Below are 27,701 nucleotides of genomic sequence, written 5' to 3' on the forward strand. Positions count from 1 at the left end.
ATGGCAGGGTTGTGGGGCGCGCCGGGCGGGACCCTGAAGGGCAATGGCAGCACGCTGCTCAATGCCTCTCAGCGGGCGCCCGGAGGCGGGGAGGGCGCAGACCCGCGACCCTCATGGGTGACCTGCACCCTGGCCTTCATCCTCATCTTCACCATCGTGGTGGACGTCCTGGGCAACCTCCTGGTCATCCTGTCCGTGTATCGGAACAAGAAGCTGAGGAATGCAGGTAGGGGCTCCCGGGGCCGGGCAGCCTCCTACGTCCACCCGGCAGCCGCCTCTCCCCTTTCTGGCCATGTTGCAGAACACAGCCCCCTCCTTAGCGGTCAATTAGCTTTTTCTAAAAAAGGTGACTTGAGTTCTTTTTCCCACAGGAAAAGAGAAGCCCATCAATTTACTTTTCCTTTAACCTGCCTGTGTAAGTTTTTGTTTTTTTTATTTGTTTTGTTTTGTTTTTTCCTTTCTCTCCCTCCTCCCCACCCCTCACAATGAAACAAGGAATCTTAAGTCCCTAAGGGGTAGAACACTTTGCCAAAGTCAGGTTCTCTTTACTTTAGGGGAAAGCCCCACTGCACAGTGATCAATTTTTGAGGTTTACTGGATTGAGAGGCATCAGATACAGGATGCAGAAAGTTCCTCCTGAAGTCCTGCTGAATCAGATCAATGAACTTGTCAATTGCTTAGTTTTTTCAGATAATTTCCTCACAACTTTGTTAAAATAGGAGAAAATAATAAGCCTGTGAAATGAGAAGCTTTACTTTAGTTTTGTTGTCTGGAGTAGTTTTCAGTTTTTAGCACGCAATTTTAAAAGACTTCCAAGGTTCCAACACATGATTCCTATTCCTCCAAGTTAAACAAGTTTCCATTTTAAAACAGGAAATGTTACAGTAAAGAGTATACTTACATATAATATGCTACTCAAGCAAATTTTGTGTTTGAGTTAATTAATCTTGCTTTATCCTCCAAGCAATGAAATGAAGCTTTCTCTTGGGTGGAAGACCAGGGATGATTTTCCAGAGGACACTGGATGTTCAGATCTTTAGATTAAGTGCCTACTTCTTTATTTAGAAGCTGACATTTTGGAGGTGGGTGGGGTAGGGGAAGGAAAAATGCTCTAATAGAGTAGTTGATCAATGCTGTGATTTTCTTTAGCTCTCTCCAGGGAGGGACCCCTTTTCATTTTAATGCCTGGGCCAGTGAGTAGTTTAAGAAGTAACTTGATTATCACCTGATACCATGAACTGAATTTGAGTTAGTCCATTGAATAACCTCATTTCATATATGATTGGCTTAAACTAGAGGAATTCTGCCTTCAAAAAGAGGCTCTTTGAAGAACCACAGGCAGTAAGCTCCTTGACACAGTCTACATGATGTGTTTTTGAATCTGACACCAAAAGCCAAAGCAACAAAAGCAAAAATAAAGAAGTGGAAACCACACCAAAGTAAAAAGTTTCTGCACAGGAAAGGAAATCATCAACAAAATGAAAAGGCAAACTGCTGAATGGGAGGAAATATTTGCAAATCACATTTGATAAGGGGCTGATATTTAAAATATATACAAAAGTCAAACATCTCAGTAGTGAAAAAAACATCTGATTTAAAAATGGGCAGAAGATCTGAATGAGACTTTTTTTGTTTTAGAGAAAGAGAGTGAGCAAGTGAGCTTGAATGGGGGAGGGGTGCAGCAGCAGAGGGAGAATCTTCGAGCAGACTCTGTGCCTGAGTGCAGAGGACTCGGGGGCTCAGTCCCAGGACTCTGAGATCAGGACCTGAGCCAAAATCAGGATTTGGCCACTCAACAAACTGAGCTACCCAATGCACCTGAATAGACAATTTTTTTTTTTTTTTTAAAGAAGACATCTGAATAGCCAACATGTACATAACAACCTCACTTATCATCAGGGAAATAAAAATCAAACCATAAGATATCACCTCACACCCACCAGATTGCTACCATCAAAAAGAAGAAATAACGTGTTGGCGAGGATGTGGAGAGAAAATGGAGCCCTGTGCACTGTTGTAAATTGTTGAAATGCAGACTGGGGCAGCCACTGTGGAACAGTATGGAAGTTCCTCAAAAAATTAAAAACAGGACTACCATGTATTCCAGCAACTCCACTTCTAGGTATTTACTAAAAGAGAATGAGAACACCAACTCAAAAAGGTATCTGCACCTCCATGTTCATTGTAGCATTATTTACAGTAGCCAAGATACAGAAATAGCCTAAGTGTCCAACAACAGAGGAATGGATAAAGAAAATGTTGCACACACACACACAAACACATATGAATACATATATAAAGAAGTTAAACATATATTTATTTATATGTATGAATGAAATCTTGCCATTTGTGACAACATGGATAAACCTTTAGGGTATAACGCTAAGTGAATTAAGTCAGAGAAAGACCAATACCATATGATCTCTCTTAGATGTGAGATCTTAAATAAATAAATAAATAAATAAACAAGCTCATAGATATAGACTGATGGTTGCCAGAGGGTGGGGGGGGGATAGGAGGATGAGAAAAATGGGTGAGTCATTTTTGCTTTTGGTTTAATTTAAATAAATTGGGGGGAATAAAGAAGGGTATGAGAGAATACAGTGCTAGAAGCATGGTAGAAGAATTATCTGTCTTGGGGCATGTGACTGGCTCAGTGGATGGAACATGAGACTCTTGATCTTGGGGTTGTGGGTTCAAGCCCCATGCTGAGTGTAAAGACTACTCAAAAATAAAATTTAAAAAAAAAAAAAGAAGAAGAATTATCTCTCTCATCCCCAGGAGAGAAGCTGTGGGGGAAGGCTGCTTTCTCATCGTGGCTGATTTCTTGCCAGTCTCCACTGTCCCTTCTATCTCTGGGGTCCGGGAAAGAGGACTCTTTTATGACAGGTTAATCTGTTTTGTAATCTCTGTGTTGCATTACTGATTATTTTGATTCCTTGGATAAGGGTTTGATAATAGGACTTTTGCTTTGACCTGTCTATTGCATTCCTTTGTTCCCTTGTGAAAACAAACAAAAAAGAGTCTCTCTCCCTTCGGCACTAAAAGCAGCTGTCCGTGGGCCAGACACAGCTCTGAAGGCTATGTGAACTGAGTTCTCGGGGAAGCCCTGTGGTGAGAGATGCCACTGTTAGCCTCTTCTACAAAGGAGGAACTGAAGGCATCCTTTAAGTGGTGGAGTGGGGCATAAAATTCACAGAGCTTGCCCCTAGAGCTCATTCTGCTTTGTTAGTAGCAACAAGTGCAACACTTGGCAAGTTTGAAGCTTGCAGGAACTTTCCTCTAAAAAAATATTCACAGGCCCGAAATAATTCTACTTCTGCTGTTTTATGAAAACGAGTTAGAAGAAATGCACCTTCCATGCAACTTTGTATTTTGTATTCTGTTCAGGTGCTAAGCAATTTTTCAGCAGGACAGTCTATAAAACGCCTTTCTGTAGCTAACGGGGAGACTTGGAGTGAGTTTTAGTTTGTGAAGCTTTTTTTTTTTTTTTAAAGATTTTATTTATTTATTTGACAGAGATCACAAGTAGGCAGAGAGGCAGGCAGAGAGAGAGAGGAAGGGAAGCAGGCTCCCTGCTAAGCAGAGAGCCCAATGCGGGACTCGATCCCAGGACCCTGAAGGCAGCGGCTGAAGGCAGCAGCTTAACCCACTGAGCCACCCAGGCACCCCAAGTTTGTGAAGCTTTTGAACTTTCATACTCATGTAATTGGGACTCTTTATTCAGATGTACCACTGTTCCAGTTCAAACCATGTGAGGCTTTCTAGAATGGATGGTAATTTGAAACAGGGAAAAGAAATAGCCGATCTTCACTGAGTTTTGGGATGTTTATCCAAAGTTCTTACAATTGTTCAATCCTTCCCTTTCAGTTACATTATTGTGTTGGCATTAAGGATAAAAGATGCAAAGAAGAGAATAGAAGACATGAGATAAGGAAGTAAGAATGCTAAGGCATCTCAAGCTTTGAGCTCTCTTTTGGATATCTGGTGTAATGGCAGGGTCACCTATGCCCACCCTCCCTCCCCACCACTGCCGAGAGGGCACGTTGACATTCAACTTCCCAGAGAAGAAATTCATGATGTTTAACAGCTGTATGTCAGGGACCCTGGTCTGTCAGAGCAGACACAGGCTTCAAACGTCCACCACGCTCTTAGGCGCTGGCAGAATGTCTGCCCCTGCCTGTCCCTCCTGCCCAAATTTTGATACTAGAATTGATAATACCTTATTTGCTCTGAGCAAATTTCATTGCAATAATAATGGGCAGATTCCTGCACTGGCACACTAGGATTACTATCCTTGCTCTCTACTCTGTGATCTGAGCAATCAGTTATTTAACCTTTATTTTACACATATGTTAAATACAGAAAATATCTATTTCTTAGCCTCACACATATGGGAAAGGATATTTTGCATATGGAAAACGAGGCATACTTTGAAAAGGACAAAGTAGGTAATGTTATGTGCTCTTTTTTCTAGTATATCTAACAAAGCTATGTTAAAAACAACTTTATTTTTTTAAAGATTTTATTTATTTATCAGAGAGAGAGAGAACACAAGAAGGGGGAGAAGAAGGCAGAGGGAGAAGCAGGCTCCCTGCTGAGAAAGGACCCTGGGATCATGACATAAGCTGAAGGCAAATGCTTAACCAACTGAGCCACACAGGTGTCCCAAAAACAACTTTAGAGAGCCAGAGTGCGTTTGCGTGTGGGTAGGGGGAGGGCAGAGGGAGAGGGAAAGAGAGAATCTCAAGCAGATTCCCCACTGAGCATGGAGCCTGAAGTTGGACTGGGCCTTGGCCTCAATACCAGGACCCTGAGATCATGACCTGAACCAAAATCAAGAGTCAGATGCTTAACTGACCGAGCTACCCAAACATTCCCAAAGAATCTTTTCTTTGGTTGAAATCTGTTAAAAACAACTGAACTGTAGACTTATGATTTGTGTACTTTTCTCGATATACATCATGCTTAACTAAAACTTTTATAAAAAAAATTAAAGCAAGAGTATGATCATAACTTGTATATTCAAAATTCAATTATTTGGCAATCAAACCTATCTAGAATATAGCCAATAAATAAAAATAACCAAAAATAACAGGCTTTCTCTCAGAGCTGATTTGTTTTTAGAGTACCCTACAGAGAGAGGCTAGTGTCCAGACTATGTCATAAATTAGGAGGATGACTGATACATTTAAAGGAACAGTACATGCGGCAAACCACTTGGGTTGAAATAATAAAAGCTGGTCTGAAAAACTAAACAAGCACAGGGGCGCCTGGGTGGCTCAGTGAGTTGAAGCCTCTGCCTTCGGCTCAGGTCATGATCCCAGGGTCCTGGGATTGAGCCCCACATCGGACTCTCTGCTCAGCAGGGTGCCTGCTTCCCCCTCTCTCTCTGCCTGCCTCTCTGCCTACTTGTGATTTCCATCTGTCAAATAAATAAAATCTTAAAAAAAAAAAAAGAAAAGAAAGAAAAACTAAACAAGCATAATCTTTGGGAGTCAAGTCATAAAGCAAATAACTGCTCACCGTTAACTGCTCCTGAAAACATATAGTCCAATAATGTATTTATTAATCATGATCCTGAGCATTCAAGGAAAGGTCCAGTCACATCCACTGTGTTCTGTTTAAGAACACAGGGCCATAAGATTTTAGGAAGATACCTACCTAAAGGAGTTTATTATTATTTTTAAATCAGGAAGTTCCCCAGAATGGCTATAAGACTGGAGCATCAGCTCTGCACCACGGGCTTGAGTGTAACTCGTTGGCTGCAAGAACGCTTGCACTTGTTTTTTTCAGGCTGACACGGAGTGTTCTCTCTCTCTCCATTCTGCATTACTACTCAGAGAAGCTGCAAAGAGACATGGACTTAGGGCTCAGAGATCGGAGTTTCAACCTGGGATGCCCCTGGCCTGTTTTTAAGATGCTTACAGTCTCAGGCGTGCATGCCTACTGAAAAAAGATTGTTTTTAAATCGAGGCAAAAGACACTCAATCGAGTGCGTAAAACAAAGACCCTGCTTAATGTATTTTTCCTTATGTACATACATGTGACCATCACTTCAGAGAAATGAAATGAGGCTGTTGATAGATGGTAGTATTATTATTATTCACCACTTGAACTAGAATTTATGCCTAGTCTAAGTACGGAAGACCACCAATGTCCATTTTCCTCCTTTACTCTCCACAAGCAGATGGTTGTCTGTACTGAACTTGGCTCTTTCTCTCTCTGTAGTCCTTGCTCAGATACTGAAGGCTGAGGCTCACTACCTTCTCCGTGACCCGTGGCCACTCTCACCATCAGTCCACCAGTACTCCAGGCTGGGTCCCAGTGAAGGGGACCCAGCTACCTTGACTGAGCCCTTGGCCATTCTCTTCACTGTCTCCTGGCTTTCATTTTCTCTTTGCTCTCTTTCTTTCTCTTCCTTTGCCTTCTCTTTTTTTCTTCCCCATTATTTCTTACTCCCTGTTCTTCAGTACCGTTTAATCACCATCATTAGGTTTGATCCCTTAGTAGAGGTCACATGTGTATCTGTTTCCTGGGTCTGTTGTGCATCAGCAAAAAAAGACAGTCCTGAACTTAACAAACATATTCCAGAAGTTCACTTATAAATGTCTTAAAAGAATATATGATACGACATTTGGCTTCAGGGCTGGCCCACAAAATCACTCAGACCAACACCACAGCTGAAATAGTCCTCCGAACTGCTGGATCATCTGACATTCACGAATTCCTGAAAGCAAGTTCTAAGTTCTGACCCTCTTGGGATCCTGTGGGAATGGGGAAGAGTGGTGTGGGAGGGGAAGATGGAAGTTTCCTTTCCTAACTTAAAAATGTCGGGACAGAGCTCAGGGGCAAGTCATGACGACAGTGGTAGGTTTAGCATCAGAGATGGGGTGGAAACAAGTGTAAGTACATGCATGCACACACAGTTGAGGGATCCTGTGCTGGGGACAAATGTATTAGATCCCACAGGGGAGCCCAGCAGGAGCTTGCAAAGAGAATAGGTTCAGGAATTGAACTCTAGGTCTTCCTTACAGAATGGATTTACAATTGTAGCTAAATCATCCCCCAACTTCCCTGTACTGTTTTCACATCAGTAAAATGATGGGGCTGGACAAAATCTGTGGGTCCTTTTTGATTCTGGTATCCTTGTGTTTACAAGGTTATTAAACTCCTTGTGAAGTGTAAGAACCGTGGGTACAATAACAGACACATGCAGTGATTTCGGACACCACAGAGCTAGGAAACAGTGTCCTCATGAAAGTGTGCCTCACTTATCCTAAACTACCTGGGTCACTTGTCGTACATCCACTAGAGAAAAAGACTTCTGTATGACATCTGGTTTCCCTATTTTATTTCCTAAGACATGTACACAAGTTTTAGAAATTTCCCATATAGATTTCTCCCTTCTTGGAAGAGAATGAAGTAACCAACTACACAGAAACAATGGGTTGGTCCTCTGGGACTTAGGCAGGTTCTCGCGAGTTTGGGTGGGATGAGCCGGGGACACGCGTGGTGAGCTAACGTGTGGTGTGTGCGAGTGAACAGTCCTCCTCAGGGAGCATTCCTGGGGTCAGGTTCTTCTAGGTCTGTCGGCAGTGACCCCTTCAAAATGTAACCACTTAGGAGGAACAACCTAAATTGGCAGCCAGCTTGGCCATTCCATTTGTGGTAACACATATCTAAAGAACAGGGGGGTTCACACGAGTGAGCACATCACTCTCACGTGTTCAAAAGTGGATGGAAGATAAGCCCTTTACCACATTATAAATTAAAGAATCAGACAATGTCTCCTGCAAAATCAACTCATGATGTCTCTATCCAGGTCCTAAAGGTGGCTAGTTACATGGTTTACTAATGATTTAAAACCAGTGTTCTGTGGGATCATTACATCCGAAAACATAAAACAAAACAAAATATCTGTATATGCACCAATAGCCCAAGTCTCAAAAGAAAAAGAAAATGCATTTTGGACAATCCTACTGAGGCAGTTTATCTTTTCAGAAATCTTTCTCCATAAAGGTTCATTTTGCATCCTACAGTCTCTTCTTACTTAAAGTGATGCTTTCCTGTGATTCACTTAATATCCATGGACATCAGCTATAAGGTAAATAGAATTGTAACAAAGGTCTAACTTCTGGGACGTGGGCAATTGAAACAGACAATATTCCCCCAACTATCCACTCTGCTGTAATGATTGAAAATCTTAAAACTTTTTTTTGATAAAACTTAAGTCTTTTTTTTATTGTTCTGGTCCGTCCATAACTGATTTTACAAAAGCTGGTCATCTTTTGGTGAACATTTCCAGTTGAAATTATGAGTATTTTTAGCATCCTTATCAACCTAACCCTAATAATTAAAGGAATTTAGTTTTTCAACTCTATTTTTTTATTTAAAAAATTCATTGATTTGTGTCTGAAACATTCTCAAGCTTGAGAAAACTAAAGTAGGAAATTGGTGAAATTGTAGTCTGTGGTTTACTTTTCACAGATAGCTATTTTGATCTGATTCCTGTAGATGAAGCAGAAAAATAACTTCCTGTTTGGAATGTCTGGTGCTTTGTATTTATGCACATAGGGCAATTCTCAGTATTCAAAGCACTTTCCCACATTTTGTTTTATTTGCTTAAAAAACCTCCTCAGGTATATAAAAAAACTAAAACCCCAAATTCACAGATAAATGATCAGTACTTCTTATTCCAGGGACCCACCCAGTATGACAGTGGAAGGAGCACTGGAATTAAAATCAGACCCAGGCTGAGTCTTTCATGTCTGTAATACTTTTATTTGTGCTATGTGTGGGATCTAGTTACTCAATCTCTCCAAGCCTTAGTTTCTCCATCTGTCCAGTGGAGTACCCGTCTCACAGGGTTGCTAGGAGGATAGATTAAGATTTTGCCCATCCATCCACCTGTCCTTCAACCAATCACTTTGAAGTGGTAAAATACCACAGAAATAATGGCATTATAATGTTATTATTAATATATTCTATAATTAGTAGCTTTTATGTAATTTTTAAATTTTTTTAAGTAAATGGACAATATTAACAGTAAGAAGTGAAATCAGTCAGAAACTAAAGATTTAGGATCTAAATTTCTTTTGCAGCATTATGGAAATTACACAAATTCTCTGATGTCACAATTTTCCCTTTCAAAACAAACATTTTTCTCTCCACAGCAAGTAGGACTGTGACTCAAGACTGTTTTAATATCCAACCTTTGAGAGGCTGATCATTTCAATATCCAAGCTGTTCTCTAATTTAAAATGAATCAGCTCTGGAAGCTACAAGAAATTTCTCAGACAAGTACGTTGACATTCAAAAAGTTATGACCTGACTCTATGTACAGACTTGGAAAATTATTTCAAGCTAACAAAATCAATGTTTAATATAATCCTCAATCTGACAGAGTTCTTGTCAGTACTATTGACATTTTCCTCCTGTAGCTCTTTCTGAGATTTGAAATTATTGATTCAGGCAATTTTTTATTTTTAAAGACATTTTATTGACTTTTCCCCCTTGCATTCTTAGCCACTGTTTAAAGTTTCATGACCTTCTGGTCTGTGTAGTATATTATTAACAAACTCTAAATTTTAGCCAAATTTGCCAAAGCAATCCTCAGAATTGCTTAGAAACCTCATGACAGTGTTTTAAGACTCCTAAATACATCACTGATTTGGAGGGCTACATGATTAAATTTGGATCTGATTTTTGGATCCTCCAGGATTCATTTCATAAGAAAGTAGCAATTTTTCAGGGTGCCTGGGTGGCTCAGTCGTTAAGCGTCTACCTTCGGCTCAGGTCATGATCTCAGGGTCCTGAGATCAAGCCCTGCATCAGGCTCCCTGCTCAGCGGGAAGCCTGCTTCCTCCTCTCCTATTCCCCCTGTTTGTGTTCCCTCTCTCACTGTGGCTCTGTCAAATAAATAAATAAAAATCTTTTAAAAAAGAAAAAGGAAAAAAAAGTAGCAGTTTCTAGCATTAAATTAATCACAGTTAAGATGGGGCTTATCATAATCACTTTTCTCTTGTCAAATCTGAAAGTTAACCAAAGATAAAATGTCCTAAATTAAACCTCCTGCATTTAGTTCTTACTAACATCTGATGGCTCTGTTTTTTTAAAATATCTGATTTGAAAATATCCAAAAATATCTCAATTGAAAACAAGTCTAGTTATAATTACACCAAAAAGAATAAATATTTAGGAATAAACTTAATTGAGATGAAAGAGATGCACTTCAAAAACTGTAAAATATTGATTAAAGAAATTGAAGGTGACACAATGGAAAGATATTCCATGCTCATGATTCATATTGCTAAGCTGTCCATACTACCCAAAGTAATCTACAGATTCAATGCATTCCTTAGCAAAACACAACAGTATTTTTCACAAGATAAGAATAAATAATCCTGAGATGTGTATGGAACCGCAAAAGGTCCCGAAAGCCAAAGCAATCTTTAGAAAGAAGATCAAAGCTAGAGGTATCACAATCCCAGATTTCAAGATATAATACATAGCTGTAATAATCAGAAAAGGATAGACACATAAATCAATGGAACAGAATAGAGAGCTCAGAAATAAACCCACACTTATATGATCAATTAATTTATGATGAAGGAGGCAAGAATATACAGTGGAGAAAAGATAGTCTCTTCAATAAATGGTACTGGGAAACTGGAGAGCTACATGCAAAAGAATGAAACTGGACCATTTTCTTAGACCATATACAAAAATAAACTCAAAATGGACTAGAGACCTATATGTGAGACCTGAAACCATAAAAATCCTAGAAGAGAACACAGGCAGTCATTTCTCTAATATTTGCCATTTGGTAACATTTTCTAGGACTGTCTCCTCAGGCAAAGGAAACAAAAGCAAAAATGAAATATTGAGACTATATCAAAATAAGAAAGTTTTGCACATGAAAGGAAACCATCAACAAATCTAAAAGTCAACCTACCAAATGCAAGAAGTTATTTGCAGATGATACATCCGAAAAGGAGTTAATATCCAAAAAATATAAAGAACTTATACAACTCAACATAAAAAAACAATCTGAATAAGAAATGGACAGAAGATCTGACTGAATACACATTTTTCCAAAGAAGACATCCAGATGGCCAAAAGACACATGAAACGATGCTCAACATCGCTCATCATCAGGAAAATGCAAATCAAAACCACAACGAGCTATCACCTCACACCTGTTACGATGGCTATTATCAAAAAGAAGAAATAACAAGTATTGGCAAGGATGTGGAGAAAAGGGAACCCTTGTGCACTGTTGGTGGGACTGTAAACTGGTGTAGCCACTATGGAAAACAGTGTGGAGTTTCCTCAGAAACTTTAAAATAGAACTACCATAAGATCCAGCAATTCCACTTCTGGAATATTTAACCAAAGGAAACAAAAAACACCAAGCTGAAAAGATATATGCCCTTATATTCACTGCAACATTATTTACAACAGCTGAGATGTGGAAACAACCTAAGTGTCCATTGACAAATGCATGGATAAAGAATATGTAGTGTATCTGGGTATATACACACACACACACACATACACACACACACAAACATAAACACAATGCAATATTAGTCATAAAAAAGAATGAGATCTTGCCACTTGTAACAACACAGGTGGACCTAGGGGATATTATGCTAAGTGAAATAAGTTAAAGACAAATACCATATGATTTCACTTGTATGTGGAATCTAAACAAAACAAAACAGAAAAGACCCATAAATACAGAGAACTGGTGGTTTTCAGAGAGGATGGGGATGGGGGATGGGCAAAATGGCTACAGGGAGTGAGAGGTACAGGAGTCCAGTTATGGAATGAATAGATTATGGGAATGAAAGGTACAGCATAGGGAGTGTAGTCAATGGTACTGTAACCGTGTATGGGGAGAAATGGGAGCTACACTTGTGGTGAACACAGCATTGCTTACGCAGCTGCCGAATCACTATATTGTACACCAGAAACTAATGTAACATTGTGTGTCAGCTACACTTTCCATTGAAAAAAAAATACCTCTTTTGAAAAATATCTATAGTCTCTGGACCTTGTTCTGCTCATTCTTTATTAGCAGCCTTAAAAAAAAGGATAATTGGAATATTTGAGGTAAATACTAAGGTCTTTATAAGGTAGCTTGACTTTCCTTCCTTTTCCTAAGGAGTTTTAAGTTGCCTAGCTTGCAGAAATGCCCTATTTTCTAAAAATGAAATACACACACTCTCAGGATTTTCTAAGCTACCAGAGGCAATTAACTGATTTTTTTAAAAGATTTATTTATTTAGATAAAAGGAGGGAGAGAGCATGCGTGAGCAGGCAGGGAGGGACGAGGGGAGAGAGAATCTCAAGTAGACTCCCCACTGAGTGTGGAGCCTGACACAGGGCTCGATCCCAGGACCCTGAGGTCATGACCTGAGCCGAAATCAAGAGTCCAATTCTCAACGGACTCAGCCACCCAGGTGCCCCAATTAATTGCTTTTCAGGAGGCACTTGCTCATGCTCAGAAATGGTATCACCAGTATCATCCATAGACTCTCCTAAGGAGTCTAAAGATACTTCCTTAATCAGCATCCTAAGTTTCTCACCTTTCAAACAGGTTGCCTAACCAAGTTGATCTGACACGTGACAGCTCTATGTGACATCTCAAGAAATTTCGGTGAAATTCAATGATGCTACAATTGGGGAATAAAATTCTGGATTTTCTGGTTGAGGTGCTCTAAGATTTATTCTTCTACAGAGCTATCCGCTTTGGCAATCACATTGAAGGCAGTCTCAGAAAAAGTGAAAAGAAAAAGAAAAACAAATAAATCTTCATGCTGAATATTTTTTCAGGCTACTTGAGTTGAATTTGAGTTGTGGAGCTTCTGGCTTAAAAGGACGCTTAGCTGCTCTGATCTTGGAGTGCTTTGGGAGCTTACTGGATTGAATATTTATTTAAATAAATATTTATTGTATACCTACAGTATAAGATGGAATATAAATTGTCAGCAAATTATTGTTGGTTTGTCAAAATACAAGACAATGTACTAAGCTTGTGTAAAACATGGATCCTACTTTCAAAGAGATTACTTTCAATCATGGCACTTAAAATTCTTTTCTTTTCAAATAAAAATAAGACATGTCATACAAAGGTTTAAGACTACAAACATGCTTATTTAGCAGAAAAATTTTTCAAGATATATTTGAAAACTTGGTTGGTAGATGAAGTACTCATGAGTTGTTTTAAAAGACACTGTCTGACAGATGGTAACTACACTTACCCTGGTGAGTGTTTTGTGATGTATGTGAAAGCTGAATCACTATACTGTGCACCTGAAACTAATACTGTATGTCAACTATACTTCAATTAAAAATGAAAAAAATTAAAATAATTTAAAAAGTTTCTGCACAACAAAGGAAACAGTCAACAAAACAAAGAGGCAACCCACGGAATGGGAGAAGATATTTGCAAATGATGCTACAGACAAAGGGCTGATAAAATCTATAAAGAACTTCTCAAACTCAACACCCAAAAAAACAAATAATCAAGTCAAAATGTGGGCAGAAGAAGTGAAGACACTTCTTCTCCAAAGAAGACATACAAATGGCTAACAGACACATGGAAAAATGTTCATCCTCATTAGCCATCAGGGACATTCAAATCAAAACCACACTGAGATTACCACCTTATACCAGTTAGAATGGCAAAAATGGACAAGGCTAGAAACAACAAATGTTGGAGAGGATGTGGAGAAAGGGGAACCCTTTTACACTGTTGGTGGGAATGAAAGTTGGTGCAGCCACTTTGGAAAACAATATGGAGATTCCTTAAGAAGTTAAAAAGAGAGCTACCCTATGGCCCTGCAATTGCACTACTGGGTATTTACCCCAAAGATATAGAGTAGTGAAAATAAGGGCTAAATTCACCCCAAGGTTCATAGTGGCAATGTCCACAATAGCCATACTGTGGAAAGAACAGAGACCCTTCAACAGATGAATGGATAAAGAAGATGTGGTCCATATATACAATGGAATATTATTCAGTCATCAGAAAGGATGAATACCCAGCATTTGTATCAACATGGATGGAACTGGAAGAGATTATACTGAGTGAAATAAGTCAAGCAGAGAGTCAATTATCATATGGTTTTACTTACTAATGGAACAGAAGGAATAGCGAGGAGGACATTAAGAGAATGAAGGGAAAAATGAAGGGGGAGAAATCAGAGGAGGATATGAACCATGAGAGACTATGGACTCCGGGAAACAAACTGAGGGTTTTAGAAGGGAGGGGGGTGGGGGGAGATTGGTTAGCCCAGTGATGGGTATTAAGGAGGGCACATATTGCATGGAGCACTGGGTGTTATACACAGACAATGAATCTTGGAATACTACATCAAAAACTATGGTGACATAACAATTTTAAAATAAGTTATTTGTAGTGTAGCTAAAATTCAAATTTAAATATATGAATAGGGGTACCTGGGTGGCTCAGTCAGTTGAGCATCTGCCTTTGGCTCAGGTGATGATCTCAGGATCCTGGGATCAAGCTCTGCATGAGGCTCTCTGCTCAGCAGGGAACCTGCTCCCCCCAACCCAGCACCTTCCTCTCTACTTGTCATCTTTCTCTGTGTGTTAAATAAATAAATAAAATCTTTTAAAAAATAAAAATACATAAATAAAATGTTAGTATTAACATCAGGTGAAAGAATAGGTAAAAAAAAAAGAGGGAAATATGAAAACTACTTCACACATGGGGCAGAATCAAGGAGAGAATTTCAAAAAAATTGTCAATAATGGAGACAAAGCATAGCTATTGGCAAATAATACACTGGCTTTGTATCTTATGAAGGAAGTAATACAGCCTGGAAAAATACCACTTGGAGATTTGACAACCAGGCTGTTAACTTCAATTTTAAAACATTTTCTCACATAGTTATTAAATGGAAGATGATAAATATCTTTTATAATTTTCTTAACACACTTTAAAATATAAAACTCTTTTCTTATGTGATATTGAAAAGGATAATGTGCTTTTATCATTCATGCATTAATTCCTTTCTTTTCTTTTTTTTTTTAAATGTCTGTTGGATATCTCCTCTGTGCCAGGTCTAGTATGATTTTGGAGCCTGAGACAGAGTTCTGTGGCAAGACAAACACTATTCCAGCTAATTCATTCTTACTTTAAGATTTGGCTTAAATTTTAATTTTTACTTTTAAGAGTTTTATTTTCCAATTAAAAAATAATTTTAAGGGGCGCCTGGGTGGTTCACTGGGTTAAGCCTCTGCCTTCGGCTCAGGTCATGATCTCAGCGTCCTGGGATGGAGGCCTGCATTGGGCTCTCTGCTCAGCAGGGAGCCTGCTTCCCCCCACCCCCACTGCCTACCTCTCTGCCTACTTGTGATCTCTCTCTGTGTGTCAAATAAATAAATAAAATCTTTAAAAAATAATTTAAATTTCATGTATACCTTTGTTATTTAATTCATCCTATTAGTTTAACTTTAATTATTTCCTATATTTGTGTTTGGAATACCTTGAGCTATTTTCATTTTGGGCCATTTGTATAGGTATTATATTCTTTTACAACACAAACTATTTTTTTTTTTAAGATTTATTTATTTATTTTTGGGGGAGGCAGAGGGAGAGAGAAATTTAAGCAGACTTCCCTCTGAGAGTGGAGCCCAACACAGGGCTTGATCTCACAACCCTGAGATCATGACCTGAGCCAAAATCAAGAGTTGGTTGCTTAAATGACTGAGCCACACAGGTGCCCCTTACCATGTAAGTGCTTTTTTAAAAGCCTATTTACAAAACAGGTTATGTTTTATATTGGTTATAAAATACAATACATATAAATACAGTACATATACAAAGTTATTTATATACAACACTTTATATATAAAACATTCCTATCTGTAGAAAATTAGTTCTATTACAGACTCAAGTTTTGGGGGCAATATGTTCCCTTTGAATAATGTGGGTTCTGGGACCAATGGACCTGGTATAAAATTCTGGCTCTGTCATCCAATGGGTGTGACCTTAGGCAAATTACTCGCTTAATTTCCTCACTTTTTAATTTAGGACACTACTAATACTGTAAGGATTACAGGACTGCTAAACTTAAAGTTCATTGTGCTTTAAATATAATGTTCTGGGAAAGTCTATTCTTTGTTATTTAGTATTTGGGTAGAATTAAGATGGGTGAATATATTTTTATTTCTAAAGCAGAGTATCATGTCATCTGGAAATAGTGAACGTTTTACTTCTTCTTTACCAATCTGGATTCCTTTTATTTCTTTTTGTTGTCTGATTTCTGTGGCTAAGACTTCTGGTACCATGTTGAACAAAAGTGGTGAGAGTGGACAACCTTGTCTTGTTCCTGACTTTAGGGGGAAAGCTCCCACTTTTTCCCCATTAAGGATGATGTTAACTGTGGGTTTTTCATAGATAGACTATCATCTTGTGGTGTATTCTCTCTAAACCTATTTCATTGAGGTTGTTTTTTTTTTTTTTATCATGAATTGATGTTGAACTCTCATGTGATTTTTCTGCATCTAATGAAATGCTCGTATGGTTCTTACCCTTTTATCTGTTGATGGGATGTATCACGTTGTTTGATTTGTGAATGCTGAACCACCTTGCAATCCAAGAAGAAATTCCACTTCATTGTGGTGGATGATTTTTTTAAATGTATTACTGAATTCAGTTTACTAGTATTTTATGGAGAATTTTTACAGCTATGTTCATTATGGATACTGACCTATAGTTCTCTTTTTAAGTAGTGCCTTTATCTAGTTTTGGTATCAAAGTAATGCTGGTCCCATAGAAAGAAGTTGGAAGTTTTCCTTCCTTTTCTCTTTTTTTGGAATAGTATAGGAATAGGTATGAACTGTTCTTTAAGTGTTTGGTAGAATGTGCCTATGAAGCCATCTGGTCCTGGACTTTTGTTTTTTGGGGGAGTTTTTTGATTACTGACTCAATTTCTTTGCTGGTTATCAGTCTGTTTAATTTTCTATTCTCTCCTGTTTCAGCTTTGGGAGTTCCAATGTTTCTAGGAATTTATCCATTTCTTGCAGGTTGTCCAATTTGTTGGCATATAGTTTTTAATAATATTCTCTTATGATTGTCTTTCTGTCATGTTGGTTGTTATTTCTCTTCTCTCATTTGTGATTTTATTTCTTTGAGTCCTCTCGCTATTTTTCTTAGTAAGTCTGGCTAGAGGTACATCAATTTTATTGACTTGTCAATGAACCATCTTTTAGTTTCATCTTTTCTGTGTTTTTTTTGTTTGTTTCTATATCTTTGATTTCTGCTCTAATTTTTATTATTTCATTCTTTCTGCTGGCTTTAGGTTTTGTTTGTTCTTTTCTAGCTCCTTAGGTTGTTTATTGGTGATTTCTCTTGCTTCTTGTGCTGGACTTGTATTGCTATCAACGTCCCTCATAGAACCACATATGCTCCATCCCAGAGGTTTTGGATCATTGTGTTTTCATTTTCATTTGTTTCCATGTATTTTCTTATTTCTTCTTTTATTTCCAGGTTACCCATTCATTGTTTAGTAGCATGTTATTTAACCTCTATGCATTTGTGGTCTATCCGGATTTTTTCTGGTGGTTGACTTCTAGTTCCATTGCATTGTGGTCAGTCAGAAAAGATGCATGGTATGACTTGGATCTTCTTGAATTTGGTGAGGCTACTTTTGTGGTCTAATATGTGATCCATTCTGGAGAATGTTCCATATGCACTTGAAAAAAATGTGTATTCTACTGTTTTAGGATGAATGTTCTGAATATAACTGTTAAATCCATATCTGTTCCTGCGTGTCATCCAAAGCCATCGTTTCCTTGTTGATGCTATTTAGATGATCTGTCCATTGATGTAAACAGGGTGTTAAAGTCTACTTTATTGTATTATTATTGATTAATTCCTAGATGTCTGTCATTAACTGTTTGATGTATTTAGGTGCTTCTATGTTGGGTGCATAAATGTTTACAATTATCATTTCTTGGTGGTCTATCCTCTTTATTATTATATAGTTTCCTTCTTTTTCTCTTCTTACAGTCTTTGTTTTAAAGTCTATTTTGTCCAATATAAGTATTGTTACTCTGGCTTTCTTTTGGTATCCATTTGCTTGATAGATGTTTCTCTATCCCCTCACTTTCAATCTGCAGGTGTCTTTAGGTCTATAATAAGTCTTTTATAGGCAGCATGAAGATGGTTCTTGTTTTTCTTTTTATCCATTCTGTGACTCTGTCACTCTCCTTTGACAGGAGTGTATAGTCCATTTACATGCAAAGTAATCATTGGTAGATATGTATTTATTGCCATGTTATTACTTGTTTTGGGGTTGTTTCTGAAGATTTTCTCTGATCCTTTCTTGTCTTCTTCTCTTTTGTGTTTTTTGGGGTTTGTTTTTTTAAATATTTTATTTATTTATTTGACAGATAGAGATCTCAAGTAGGCAGAGAGGCAGGTAGAGAGAGAAGAGGAAGCAGGCTCCCTGCTGAGCAGAGAGCCTGATGCGGGGGGTCGATCCCAGAACCCTGAGATCATGACCTGAGCCGGAGGCAGAGGCTTAACCCACTGAGCCACCCAGGTGCCCCCTCTCTTTTATGTTTTGCTGATTTTCTTCAATGATACATTTGGATTACTTCTATTCATTGCATATTTATTAGTGGTTTTTGATACATGGTTACCTTAGGTTTGTATATAACCTCTTCCATATACAGCAATCCATATTAAGTTGATGGTCATTTAAGTTTGAACTTATTTGTTTCTCCTCTCCTCCCCACATTTTAGGTATACATTATTGTTTCTTGACTGATTTTTTACAGAAATAATCTTTTTAACTGCTTTTGTGTTTCCTACCTTTACATTATTACTTTGGGTCTCTCCTTTCCATTGAAAGAGTTCCCTTTTGGTGCAGCCACTTTGGAGAACAGTGTGGAGATTCCTCAAGAAATTAAAAATAGAGCTTCCCTATGACCCTGCAATTGCACTACTGGGTATTTACCCCAAAGATACAGATGTAGTGAAAAGAAGGGCCATCTGTACCCCAATGTTTATAGCAGCAATGGCCACGGTCACCAAACCGTGGAAAGAACCAAGATGCCCTTCAACGGACGAATGGATAAGGAAGATGTGGTCCATATACACTATGGAGTATTATGCCTCTATCAGAAAGGATGAATACCCAACTTTTGTAGCAACATGGATGGGACTGGAAGAGATTATGCTGAGTGAAATAAGTCAAGCAGAGAGTCAATTATCACATGGTTTCACTTATTTGTGGAGCATAACAAATAACATGGAGGACATGTGGAGATGGAGAGGAGAAGGAAGTTGAGGGAAATTGGAAGGGGAGGTGAACCATGAGAGACCATGGACTCTGAAAAACAACCTGAGGGTCTTGAAGGGGTAGGGGTTGGGAGGTTGGGGGACCAAGGTGGTGGGTATTAGGGAGGGCACGTATTGCATGGAGCACTGGGTGTGGTGCAAAAACAATGAATACTGTTACACTGAAAAGAAAAAAAAAAAAAGAAAGAAAGAGTCCCCTTTAATACTTCATGCAGGACTGGTTCAGTGGACTTGAGCTTTTGTTTGTCTGGGGAACATTCTGAACTATTCCGAATGATAACTTTGCAGGATAGAGACTCTGTGTTTATGCTGGGGGGCAAGGGAAGAAAATGGCACTTGCCAGCTTCTTTGTTTTTAAAGACACCCCCCAACATGCTCCAAAATCATTATGAACAGAGCTGTCTCCCGTTTGCCTCCAGTGTTGTATAAACTGCTGTTGTTACTTTGCCTCTCCATATGGGCTGCTGTCTCTTTAAGTTCAGTCACCTGGTTATCACTTGCCCTCCTGGCTCACCCAGTGCTGAGTTAGGTGACTTTTAAGCGCCAGACTCCAAGTCTCGCTGGTTTTACAAACTCATGATTTTCAACCCCTTTGGTTTTAAAACCAAACCTTATGGAGATTAGGTTTCCCCCTGTGAGCTCCCTGTCACAAGGGCCCATTTCTCTGCCCTCTGCGTATGTGCAGCTCCTTCTCTCCTGCAGGTAGCCTCTCTCTGCCTTTCTGACCTTTATCACCTTTCAGATGCAGCTTCTCCATATTTAGCTGTGGAGTTTGTCCTGCCAGTCTTGAGGTTGCTCTCTGGTTTACTGACTTGGATGTGGATGGTATCTAGTTGCAAACATGGTGCAGGGTGAGCTCAGGGTCTTCCTACTCTGCCATCTTCCCAAACTCCCTATGACATCAGTAGTTTGTGTTTAGCTTACAGATGAAAGGCTGAATCAATCTGGCTGTAATGTGGATGGTTACATATTACAGGCATCCCCCTAAACCACCCTTATGAGAAAAGAGTAACCAGATCTAGAAAATGAGGAGAATTCCTGGCAGGATTTCACACTTTTAAAAATTGATTGAGAACTAGACTAGAGCAAGAGGGTTATGTGTGTTAGTTTCTTATAAAGTTTCTTAGCCTCTTTAATTGCTACAGTACCAGAACAGTCAGGACAACACGTCAGTCAACTATGTTTACAGTATTAGGGAGTCACCGCCAAGCCAAGTTAAGGAGTAGGACAGGGAAGACAAAGTGAGACAAAGAGACGAAAGAGCCAAGGAAGCAAGTGGGTTGAAGGAGGCAACAGAGTGAGGTTCCTAGATGTGATCAGGACCACAGGATAGCGTCTTCCACTATTTACACAAGGTGGGGAGTATGTGGACAAGTGTTACATGAACAAGATAATATGTTTCGGGACTTTAAGGAGGATGAAGGCTGAGAGAAGGCTCAGAAAGAATGTTACAGATGACCAGACAGAAGTTTCAGCAATGTGGTGTGGGTAGAACCCAGATGTTACAGGAAGGTGAATTTAAAATAGGTGGGAAGGAAACAGAGGGACAGCCCTATCTGATTGTTTGAAGGGAAAGGAAAGGGCTGATAGCCAGAAGGACAGGAGGATAGAAGGAGGCTTATTTGCCAAAGGAGAGCTCTGCAAGATGACAAGGATTAGGGGAAGAGTCCTTGCCTGCAGACATGTTGCCTCAGCAAGGGCTATCTGACCAGGGGAGGAGCCTTCTGTGAAACCTGACAGGCGCTTTCCGTCAAGGCAGAAGAGAAGGAATGAGTATTTATCCAAAGCCAGAGGTGTTCCACGCACTCTCTCAAATTCTCACCATGGTCCTTATTATCTTGATTTATTACATATTAAGAGATGAAGGCTCTGGGGAGCTATGACTTACCCAAGGTCATTTAACAGGTGTCAGAGCCAGGATCTGAATGCAGATATGTTTGTTTCTAAACTTAAGGTCTGCATTGCCTCTAACAATCTGCAAAGACAAGTTTCTCAAATATAGTCCTTTGAAATTTAAGAATGTAAGACATTGCCCGTGAGCCTTGATGTACAAAATAAATTCTTCTTTAAGCTAATTTTTTTTTAGATCCGAGTCTGTGGATTTGCTGTGTAAAACACATGAAAAATGTTTTCAAGACTAGCCAAAGTTTTTCCTGTTCAAACTGATCTTTATCTGTTTGATGTTAGGCACAGTTCAGGTACAGTCAGGGTTTTATTTATTTTGTTATTATTATTTTTTTTTTAAGAGAGAGAGAGCATGCATGAATGGGGTGGGAGGAGAAGCAGAGAAAGAGGGGGAGAGAGAGAATCCCAAGCAGGCTCCACACTTAGTGTGGAGCCTGATGCAGGGCTCAATTTCACAACTGAGATCATGACCTGATTGGAAATCAAGAGTCAGACCCTTAACCAACTGAGCCACCCAGGCATCCCAGAATTTTATTTTTTTAATTACGAACAATAATTCAGTAGGTCTCTAATCTTGCTTTCCAAGTTCAAGTCCAGGCTAAAATGAAAGAAGGAATGAATACTGACTTGTTGAAGAATGAACATCCTGGCAAATAAGAACAAAAAAGCAACTAACTTCCACCTTTGTATGAGTGGAGTATAGAGACTTACGGGTACATTAGTCCATTCAGCAAACTGTTCCTGAGCACCTGCTATGTGCCAGGTACTGTGCTTTCAGAGTCCTGGACCTCAAGAGGTCTTAGAGGGAGACAGACTTCTGTGCACCTGCACAGAGTCTCATGTTGTTTTGATGCTGGAAGCATACATACACATAGCAAGGATGAAAAGAATAAAGAGCAAGACCAAAAAGGATTTAAGTCTGGAATTTCAACCCAACATGGCTAGTTTGTTTGTTTGTTTTCTGTCATATAGCGTAGTAAGTAATTCTTCTTCTTCTTCTTTTTTTTTTTTTCTAAGAAGTGGCTGACTTTAGAAAACCACCTAACCCCATCACAGAGCTGAAGGTCCATGTGAGGTTGCCTACAAACAGAACCTGAAAGAGAGCTGGCAGGTTTGCTACTCGTGCTTTATTGAGGGACTGCTCTCAGGACGAACCTATAGTGGAACAGAGAAGCTGCCTAGGGCAGAGGAAGCGTCAGGCAAGGATGGGATCTCAGTTGAAGCCTGGACTTGGCCAGATCCAACAAGCCGGGGACTCTAGGTATAAATCCAACCACAAAATTGCAACCGCTGAAGGCAAAGGGGCTGGGCTTTTATACTCCACTGTCAACTGTTCACTCATTGTCTACTCAACTGAGGGCAATTCCCTGGAGGAGGCAGCTGCGAGTAAAAGGAAGCAACCAACACTCATCAAAATTCAGGAGTAAGTGCACCAGCCTGGCAGAGGGCACTTGGAAAAGGTATTGGTAGCATCTTCTCAAAGGCCTCTGACACAGACAGGATGTGAGAAATAACCCAGAGACCAGCTTGCCATGGTAATGGGCACCCCCAGCCAGAGTTCTGAGAGGAGTCCACACAAAGAAATGAATTCTCCTCAGGTGAAATCATCACACAGATTCAACTGTTACCGAATTAGGAACAAGATAGCTAGAGCCACAGAAACAGGTTGATGAAGACAAACTCAAGGCCCAAATTTTGTATAATGTTAGATGGGGAGATCGATTTCTTGCCTGTCCAGGTGACTCAAACCTTCCTTCCTAGGGCTCCAGCACATTGGCATTTCTGCCTGAATTGGGATGCTTCATTTTCCATTGGGTTTTTTTTTTGTTTTTTTTTAAGATTTTTTAAATTTATCCATTTGACAGAGAGAGAGCAATCACAAGTATGCAGAGGGGCAGGCAGAGATAGAGGGGGAAGCTGGCTCCCCGCTGAGCAGAGAGCCCGATGTGGGGCTCGACCCCAGGACCCTGAGATCATGATCGAGCTGAAGGGAGAGGCTTAACCCACTGAGCTACCCAGGCGCCCCTTCCATTGGCTTTTATCACAGGGCATGGTGGTACCAAAGCACTCCAGGGGAGGGAGCTCCTGCATAGCAAACACATCCATCCTTGCTCCTACTGTGTAGTCACAACCCAATTTTCCCTTGATAATCAGCATCAGCCACCTCACTTGGGACAGTGACCCCATAGTCTATGGATTTCCTGGAATGAGGAGTCCAAAGTATCCAGGTGGCAGTCTCAACTTCCAGTTTAAGGAAACCACAATTATATCTCTTGGTAGAGAACATTCCTCTCTTGGAAACCAAGACTTTAGAACGACAGAACCTAGTTGTGGAGGCAGGAAGCAAATGCTTTGCTAGAGTGTCACTAGGATAATTCTGAGAGGAAAAAATGACCATTTCCACACTTGATTTTCTGATCTATGAATCTAGTCCTTGATTTATAACATATACTACACCCTGGGTGACATTACCCTATGCTCATTCAGTTGATGCTGAAACTAAACCTTCATAAGCCATTCTACCACAATGCCTTGCTTCCTTTGCTACAAATTCAGTTACTCAGTCAGAAGCAATGTTTTTATCATAAACAAAGACAAAGTCACCTTGGGATTCTATGGATATCTGATTGGTGAATAAGGGCAGGAAAGGCAAATCCATACCCAGAATATGCTTCTATTCCACTGAGAATAAAGTACTCCCCCTTTGATGACAGAAGTGGTCCAATGTGATCAATCTACCACTATCGTCTGGCTGATATTTCCGGGGAATGGCAGCATATCAGTGTTGGTCTGTTCTTGACAGTGTGGGGATTCCGCAGGACAGCAGTGGCTATAACCAGATCATTTTCATGAGTCGTAGTCTATGTGGCTGGGCCCATTTGTAACTTCTATTTCTGGTGCATGATAACGTTTTGAGCTTGTTGGTCAGGGACAGTGATGGCCAAGGAAAGATTAATGTCCACAGGCTGTGTCGTTAAGAATCTCTTCTGCTAACAAAGCAAAATGAAAACAAACCCTCTTCTGCTGAGATTGTTTTTTGGTGAGTGTTTGTAGGGACACAAGTGTCTTCACACTCAGTGCCCATTCCAAGAGGTGCGTGCTCCTACCCCTTCACCACGATAACAAATAACCAGCACAGGTGCTGTCTTGGCATTAACTGTATGACTTCATCCAGATTAACTCTGTATTTCTGTTTTCCTCACGTCTAAAAAGTGGGAATTATCCTGTGTGATCACTCATATTCCTAATATTTCTCTCCATCTCAACATCCTAGGAGTCCATAATTGCTCTGCAGTAAGGAGTGGAAGTGAATCCAACAGAAAAGCAATTTGCTAGCCATTAACAGGAATTATTTTAAGTTTCAGAATGCATTGCTGTGCTGGTTGTAGGGAGTGTCGGGTGTCTGTAAAAAGGATAGATCACTGTCTCTCTGGAGGTACGTAGAGCTGAGATGGAAGAGATGATCTTATAATGTGTACAATCAGGATGATGTTCTTTAATTACTGTTATCACTCCTCTTCCTCCCCATCTCTCTCTCACACACACATACACACACACACACACACACACACCCCTAGGAGATATGGAAAAGCTTCCAGTTGAGCTACCTGATAGCCACATCTGCGTACATTCTATGGCTTAATTTTTCTTTCTCCAGACACTTGTGAAAGGGGATTAGTTCAAAGAAAACTAAACTAATGGTTTAATTAATGTAATGACTTGAACAAAAAGAAGCATAATTGCTATAAACTAAATGGAGCAGAGGAGTAAAGCTATGAAAGAAGTCTAGGACATTGTTTATTATCTTATACTTAAGCTCTTTAAAAATAACTCTATTTATGTCAGTTCGTCATCGTGATGCTGTGGATAAAAATGGGCTGCTCTGATGGTAATTTGTAGCTGAATTTCATATACATATTTTTAAAGTATTATGCATTTTGAGTTAAAAATTCATTAAAACAAACCCACTTTGGAATTCAAATATTTCAGTGGTGATTGAAATTGTTCTTTGGGGAAAAATAAATTTGTTTTTATTGCTTTAATTTGGCCTCATGTAACCAGTTTTCAAAGAAATTGTTTTTACAGTAATTTATCTAAAATTCCTACCTCTATGACAAAACCTTCCTTTTTTTTTAGCCACGACTGTTCTTTTACTTCACTTCTTTGCAATTTTTGGAGGGATAGGGAGTAAAATTAATTAAATAGGAACCTCAAATACAAAGGTTGTTTTATTTCAGATGTTGGGAGATCACATTTTAGTATCTGTGATCAAGCAGTTGAGCAAAAGTCTCGACTGGGAACTACTATTCAAGATCCTGTTACAAGGAGGACACACTCTTAGGGCACTATGGTATAGAAATAAAGGAAACTTAACTTTACAAATAAATATAATAAAAGGCAAAATATATAGTTACTCCACCTGGAATGTTCTTCCCTGCTCCTTCCTAGCTCACTCCATTTCTTGCTGCCTCTTTTTCTACACATACGCTTATACTTCTTTCTCTCTCTTTTAATTTTGTTTTTCTAAGTTTGAGGATCATAGGATCCCTGGCTGTTCCTTCCTGTTTAGCCAGTACCTATTAAATGCAGTTAATAAGGTTTTATTGAATGTAATTTATTACAACTTAATCTCAACCAAATGTGATAAAATAAAGTGATTTAAAAGCCTACAAAGGAGGAAGGTCTTCCTGTAGTTGGGCAAATAAATAAAGGCTTGGAGCATTTCCATTTAAGATGGATTTGGGGAAATGGGTAGCATTTCAAAAATTAGAAAGAAGAGCCATTGAAGGCAGAAGGAATAGTAAGAAACAAAGGCAAATGAGCTGCAAAAGCAAAGAACATACTTGCAGAGATCTTGGAAAATTTGACTAGAGTTCCTTGTTTTATACTTTCAAATGTGTTGAGTTATTATATTAACACAGAAAATATTTAGGGTTTAATTTTATACTTTAGGTTCTTTATGAAATCTAGAAGCATTTCTACCTTTTCCTTTAGATTGAGGTGAGAGTGTTATTGAACACCAACAACATTCATTGAACACTTATACGACAGACACTGCTCAGCATTTGATGTGGGATGCCTCAACTTGGCCTCATGGAGGCCTTACGGAGAGGGTACTATCATTATCCCCATCTTACAGAAGAGGAAATTGACATTTGTGAGATAATATAACTTGCCCCAGTTAGACAGCTAGGAGAGGGTGAAGCCAATATTCTAACCCAGACAGTTGATGAAAAAAACCTTTTTTTCTTAACTATTATACCAAGGGTCAAGGGTTCACTGCTGTCCAAGAACAACAACCAAATAGTTTGAAAAATAACAGTTTTGAACATGAAATATGCCTTGTCTTAGGAAAGCGGGAATTTGCGAACGGTGGAATTGACTTGACAAGGGCAACAGTGGGCTTGCTTCCTGATGAAAATGGTCTCCATTTCAGTTATAATATGGCAGTCACTGTGATGCCAGGTTAATGGGGTTGCAGAAACAGCTCTTTAAAAAAATAAGAACTGTGGAAGAAAACCAATGCAATGCATATAAAATGGGGGGTAACCTGTACTTTCTAAACCTTTCTCTTTTAGGAAATATATTTGTGGTGAGCCTTGCAGTTGCAGACCTGGTGGTAGCTGTTTACCCCTACCCCTTGGTGCTGACATCTATATTTAACAACGGATGGAACCTGGGCTACCTGCACTGCCAAATCAGTGGTTTCCTGATGGGCCTCAGTGTCATTGGCTCCGTCTTCAATATCACTGGAATTGCCATTAACCGTTACTGCTACATCTGCCACAGTCTCAAGTACGACAAGCTGTACAGTAACAAGAATTCCCTCTGCTACGTGTTCCTGATATGGACGCTGACGCTTGTGGCGGTCATGCCCAACCTGCGTACCGGAACCCTGCAGTATGACCCAAGGGTCTACTCCTGCACCTTTGCACAGTCTATCAGTTCAGCATACACTATAGCTGTGGTGGTTTTCCATTTCATAGTTCCCATGATGATAGTCATCTTCTGTTACCTAAGAATATGGATCCTGGTTCTTCAGGTCAGACAGAGGGTGAAACCCAACAATAAACCCAAAATGAAACCACAGGACTTCAGGAATTTTGTCACCATGTTTGTGGTTTTTGTCCTTTTTGCCATTTGCTGGGCTCCTCTCAACTTTATTGGTCTTGCTGTGGCTTCAGACCCTGCCAGCATGGGGCCCCGGATACCAGAGTGGCTCTTTGTGGCCAGTTACTACATGGCATATTTCAACAGCAGCCTCAATGCAATCATATATGGGCTACTGAACCCAAATTTCAGAAAGGAATACAGAAGGATTATAGTCTCACTGTGTACAGCCAGAATATTCTTTGTCGATATTTCAAATGGTGCAGCACATAGGGTTAAGTGCAAAGCCTCTCCATTAATGACCAAAAATAACCTAATAAAAGTGGACTCTGTTTAA

At 39.5% G+C, this 27,701-nt stretch overlaps 1 protein-coding gene across 1 annotated transcript; it reads left to right on the top strand.

The window, feature by feature from the left end:
- LOC111144644 (melatonin receptor 1A) lies at positions 1-27,701 on the top strand. The gene is made up of 2 exons (XM_022499040.1): positions 1-226; positions 26,833-27,701. The coding sequence occupies exons 1-2, from the start codon at positions 1-3 to the stop codon at positions 27,699-27,701; spliced, it is 1,095 nt and encodes a 364-aa protein (XP_022354748.1).

The sequence above is a fragment of the Enhydra lutris genome, unplaced genomic scaffold (genome assembly GCF_002288905.1).
Source record: "Enhydra lutris kenyoni isolate GAN:26980312 unplaced genomic scaffold, ASM228890v2 scaffoldscaffold11, whole genome shotgun sequence".
In the NCBI taxonomy this organism is placed as follows: Eukaryota; Metazoa; Chordata; class Mammalia; order Carnivora; family Mustelidae; genus Enhydra; species Enhydra lutris.